Source organism: Phragmites australis, chromosome 6 (assembly GCF_958298935.1).
Source record: "Phragmites australis chromosome 6, lpPhrAust1.1, whole genome shotgun sequence".
In the NCBI taxonomy this organism is placed as follows: Eukaryota; Viridiplantae; Streptophyta; class Magnoliopsida; order Poales; family Poaceae; genus Phragmites; species Phragmites australis.
The window spans coordinates 6192341-6197435 of NC_084926.1; the positions used below are offsets into that span (position 1 = coordinate 6192341).

At 44.5% G+C, this 5095-nt stretch overlaps 1 protein-coding gene across 2 annotated transcripts; it reads right to left on the reverse strand.

Moving 5' to 3' along the window:
- Window positions 1-417: 417 nt before the first annotated feature.
- On the reverse strand, window positions 418-4367 carry LOC133921335 (cellulose synthase-like protein E2). Of its 2 annotated transcripts, none has more exons than XM_062366158.1 (8): window positions 3893-4367; window positions 3205-3520; window positions 2933-3073; window positions 2398-2529; window positions 1977-2189; window positions 1638-1856; window positions 1141-1488; window positions 418-1057 (listed from the first exon to the last, which is right to left on the reverse strand). In XM_062366158.1, exons 1-8 carry the CDS (start codon window positions 4243-4245, stop codon window positions 503-505), a joined length of 2277 nt encoding a protein of 758 aa, XP_062222142.1. In that variant the 5' UTR covers window positions 4246-4367; the 3' UTR covers window positions 418-502. The 2 variants fall into 2 exon arrangements, with proteins under 2 accessions (XP_062222142.1, XP_062222141.1); XM_062366157.1 differs by having other exon boundaries at window positions 3205-3526; window positions 3893-4365.
- Between the last annotated feature and the right edge of the window lie 728 nt (window positions 4368-5095).

Here is a 5095-nt window from a genome sequence, read left to right on the forward strand (position 1 = left end):
TGAGTTCTTCAACTCATGCCCACCTGTCAGTGACACGAGTAACACGTATGACCGCTGCGAAAGAAAATTACTCTGATGGTGTGAGGTTTGTGTATATTCGTGTTCAAGCTGAATTGTGTATATTCGTGTGAGGTTTGCCGGATTCACCATCAGTTCAAGCTGATGTCTGATTGTAATTTTCTTTTCTCGTCCCCTTTCTATGGTGTAACCCATCCTCAACGTTATTAGTGAATCTGGATTACTCATAAAATTGTCGTGTCCAATCCTGATGCCTGCTTCTGCTTTCTGCTGTAACTTCTGAGGATAAATTGGTCTCGAATTTCATCGAACCGGGACAACAGAGTTTTGTCAAATTGCGGTCACTGAACAAATTTATGCGGCACCATGACGAACAAAATACAGCGGCATTTTCAGAACTGTCGAGGAACATAATATAACTCTTTAAATTATTCCCTTGGAAATACATCATATTAGTGTATTTCTTATGTTTCGCCTAAGCCATTTACATATTGGTTGGCAGTATACAGAGTGGTAACACAATGCAGAGGGAAAAGACTAACAGAGCCACAGAAGCTGGCAATCTACCACTGTCCTTGCGGAGGAAGAGTGCTTCATAGACCGGGAAATTGATGGCCACTATCAGCACGCAGAGAACAGCCTGCATGAACAAAGCTCCCGAGCCCTTCGTGCCTTCATGTAACAGAACTCTGGCCGTTCCGTACACCATGCATGCCAGGTTGAGCAGCGCAATTGTTGCAATGATCGCAAACATCGCGGAGAAGGATCCAAACTCCATCATTCCCTTCTTGTACCTCTCCAAGGCCTGCAAATCGCTCACTTTCGCCGTCAGGGCGAATCCCGACTCGGAGATGCCCAGCATTATGCGGCTTGTGTCGATGGCTGCCAGGAGGTACGAGGTGATTCTCCTGAACAGCCACATCCTCTGTGCGTTCCACCACTCTACAGCAGAGTCACCGCATCGCAGTGACTCCACTAAGCTGCAGGAGTATGCAGCCATAACAACGTATGCGAACGGTGGGAACCAGGGGCTGCTTATCTGAATTAGTTGCAGATGCAAGTTTTCTTTTAGACTGTGACCAAAGTACATATAAATAAGCAATTAAACGGATCTTAACGTACCTCAGGGAAGAGGGAGATGCCATTGAGGAAGCAAAGCGAAGGGATGGTGACATAGTACAAGGTGGGGAAACTGTTCAGAGCCCAGAACCCGCAGACAGAGTAACCCATTTGAAGGCCCAGCCTGATCTTCCTGTGACCCAACAGGAAGGGGCTGAACTTTGAGAGGGAGATCTGGAGGAACCCTTCTGTCCATCTCTTGTGCTGAACCAGGATCTGTCCAAGTGAGGTGGGTGCCATGCCTAAGAAGCCCTTTCTTGCCGGATTGTAGTACACTGATCGCCACCCACGGCATTGGATTTGCAATCCTGTTATGACATCCTCCAGTGGGCAACCATATCTAACTCCCTTCTGCAATTCAGAAACCCAAACTCAGTAAGATATAATCTACATAAGATTACATGCATAAAAAGAAGAAAATTCTGCAATCTTAAAGTAATAAAGTGTGACCTCAACCACAGTGACATCATTTTCCGGGTTTTGTATAGAGATAGAGAGACCTCGATTCCCCAAAGGGTGTTATGCTCATATGTGCAACTCGCAAGTGACTTAGCCATTCCTCCCAACTCATCGACATCTTCTGTTTTCCTCACCACTCTAGTCCAATCTTCCTTGTAGTCTTGACTACATATTCGCCCACATAGAGCTTCTCTCCGATGGAAGCATCCTGTGCCATAGTAACACATTCCACCCCATCCGTCCAAGCAAGGATGATCCAACTGAAGATCGGTTCAATTAAATCACAAACAGGATTAGGATTAATGGTGCATTTTAAAGTTCGGGACATAGGTATGCCCCTCTTTGCAATTTCAAGTGATGCTAAATAACTTTTTATTGACCTCATTGACAGTGTTGATGGGATTGCCATAGATGTCATCGTGCACCACATTTTCGAAGTTCTGAGGGTACTGAACAAAACCAATATCTTGACCTTGCTCTTCATCAAGGAAGAAACACAATGCATCTCTGATAGATCCTGAACTGTTGGAGTACATATCACAGTCCACATTCATAATGATCGGGCTGTTACTTATCACTGATGATACCCTTATCTGCACTATCAACCTCAATTAGGAACTATATAAACAAAATGAACCACGGTGGTGCCTAAGAAAGATATTCAAAACCTGATCATTCTAATAAGTTGGGAACTGTGAAGATCTCATGTCTGTTCATTTAAAATAATATAAACAAAATGAAGGTTGATTCTAGTAGGTCATTAACATCATTGAATATAACTAAGAGAGACCAAATACCTACCAAAGCATTTAGCGATCCAGCTTTGAAGTGATGATGCTCATGGGGTTTCTTCTCACGTGCCATATACACAAGTGTTGGTAATGCATTTCCGTCAGTGTCAATTGACTTTCGTTTGTTTCCATCAATTAAAATCTAGCAATTGTGAACCCTTTGATCAGATCAGACCACCAAAATGATGCAAACAAGAAAGACAGATTTCATAGTTCCTTTGCAGTTTCTGTGGAAGTACTTTATCAACTGTGTCAAGTTTGTCTAGCATCAGACGAAAATAATTAGGCCAAACAAGCATCTATGCTTTTATTTCAGTTGTATTCAATCATTATTGGAAAATAATTCATAGTTCATTACTTAACAAATATGAAACATAAAGGTTCCACAGAACTATAACTCACCCAAGTTCCTACACGTTTCTCTGACCAACAAGAGTTGCTTTCAAATCTTCCAAAGATGTCATATTATTTTTCAATTTTAAATTCAATCATGATGTTCCTCTCCTACTAGTCTGATGATCAGACCACTTGGACCAAAACGTTACCTGAATTATTGAAGGGTGATCACTAGGTGTTATGTTCCCATTCCACTGGGAGAAGCCTCTGAGATTGCATTCTGGAACCTCAGGGATCTTGCCTGAATTTGCCACTGAATCCACGCGACCTGTCAAATCTTTGTGCATCTCCTGAAATGCATAGAGAAACGAAAGATAATAAGCACGCACGCGTTAGTTTCACAGTCTCAAAGAGCACAAAGGGAAGACCTAAGATGAGCTACATTACATCATACTAGATGCATAAGAGGTTTTCATTCTACCTTCAAGGTAAGCCACTCTTTAGCGTCACATGTATCGGGAGGGGTAGCTGCTTTGGCCAAGTAGGCAGCTGGTGACCTTGGTTCCACCTTGTACTTCTTGCAAAATGGAATCCAGTGCTTTGCAAACTCTGATGCCTCATACAGAGCATATAATGTTACGATGGAACCAGCATCATCAGATAAATAGATGTTCAGCTTCTCCGGCGGGTAGTCATAAGCCATAACAGATAGGACAGTGGAGATGACAAGCTTTGGCGGTTCAACAGTTGGGTCTGCTGTACACACAAATATGTCCACCCCGGGAAGCTGCTCTTCCCTGTAGCTGTTCATTGTCAGTGTTAAAATTTCGCAGACATTTCACCATCGGCACAGATAATAGATTCATAATAGCTTAGAACATATGACGTAGCTATGCATCATGGATAACACTACCATGTAACCAGCCATTTCACCATCGGAACTACAACTTATATGGAAGTGCCGGAGGATGCTTAGTTAACTTTATTGCCACTATAGGAATCATAATTCTTAGCAGGTTAGGAATGATATATAAGCAGGGATGTAGTGATTCGTTTGCATTCACAGCTCCAAACAGAAATAACAAGATAGTAAGCTACTTCAGGTCAGCTGAAAAGGTAGTAATTTGGTTGGTCACTTGGCAAATGGCCGCTCCAAGATTGATGGGTACCTTCGCGAGAGCCGGTCCGGGAAGGTGCGGCGGTAGACGGGGCTCCACCGCACGGAAAGCGTCAGCACCCAGTAGAAGCCGAACCAGAGCTCGGCCGCGGAGAGCCCGAGCCACGCCCACCGCCGCGCGCTGCTGCTCGGCGGCACGTGCGTGGCTCTGTACAGCCATACCAGAAGAACCCCCGCGAAGACCGTGCTCGCGAACAGCTGGTACGCGTACGCCGCCATCCGCGCCGGCTTCTCCGTCGCGAACAGCGGTGGGCTGCCGCCACCGCCGGAGACGCTGCTCCCGGCCATCCCTTCCTCCCCTTTGCCTGCCCGCGCTGAGAACGGGAACCATGCAATGGACGGCATGGTAAGTGAGAATCACTGGGGAAGAGAGAGTCTCCAGGAGTGGGTGGGTAGCAGATGGTCAACGCAGCCTTGGAGCTTAGCCGCCTCTGCGGCGCTGAAAGCTTTGACATCTTGCGAGCCGCCACTGCCGTGTTGTCGCCTCCACTCCGCGTACAAGTTCTGTCATCTGACGTGCAGTAAAGTATATGATGAGAACGTATAGATGTCATTCCAACTTTTTCATCCATGGTGAATTGCGGTATGCCAATTAGGTTTAACTAAAAAAATGAAGAATTAATATAAGATAAAAAATCAACATCCATGCTGATGTTCATCAAAAGTATATTAATCTAAGAGGCGGGTTATACAGACGCAACACAGAAAAACAGCGAGGGTGGTATTAAAGCACGATTCCATAAAATAAGTTGCGAGCGAGATTCAGACAGGGAACAAGAGTACAAAGTTTGCAAGGGAAAAAGAGAACACGAGTATTGAAATGCTATAAAATTTGGAGGGCTGACACTGCAGAAATTTAAAGAATTCTAATAGATGATTTTTTTTATAAAGATTAATTCGGCTTATATTGAAAGCCATTAAGCAGGTTTATAACCACACGGGAAGACAAGTAATCCACAAGAACGAGCACAAGGAGCTAGAGTTACCAGCGAACTAGACATGCACAACAATGTTTTTAGGTCTGAGGCCACAAACTGCTATCTTATTACATCAAAGGCCGAAGCCAACATATTACAAGTCATCGATATTAGATACAGGGCTAGGATTAGGAGTGAAGCCTCGTAGCCACTCCCGGAGTCGAGCAGAGGCGCAGTCCACCTTCAACCTATCGTCATTATATAGGAGGATGCCCTAT

Bases quoted from the DNA above. Each gene is read 5' to 3' on its own strand.
- LOC133921335 (XM_062366157.1), bottom strand. From the start codon at position 4,245: ATGCCGTCCATTGCATGGTTCCCGTTCTCAGCGCGGGCAGGCAAAGGG. The intron at 3,527-3,892 runs GTACCCATCAAT...GACAATGAACAG, and splicing joins CCGGACCGGCTCTCGCGAAG to CTACAGGGAAGAGCAGCTTC. The intron at 1,058-1,140 runs GTACGTTAAGAT...CAACTAATTCAG, and splicing joins GCATCTCCCTCTTCCCTGAG to ATAAGCAGCCCCTGGTTCCC.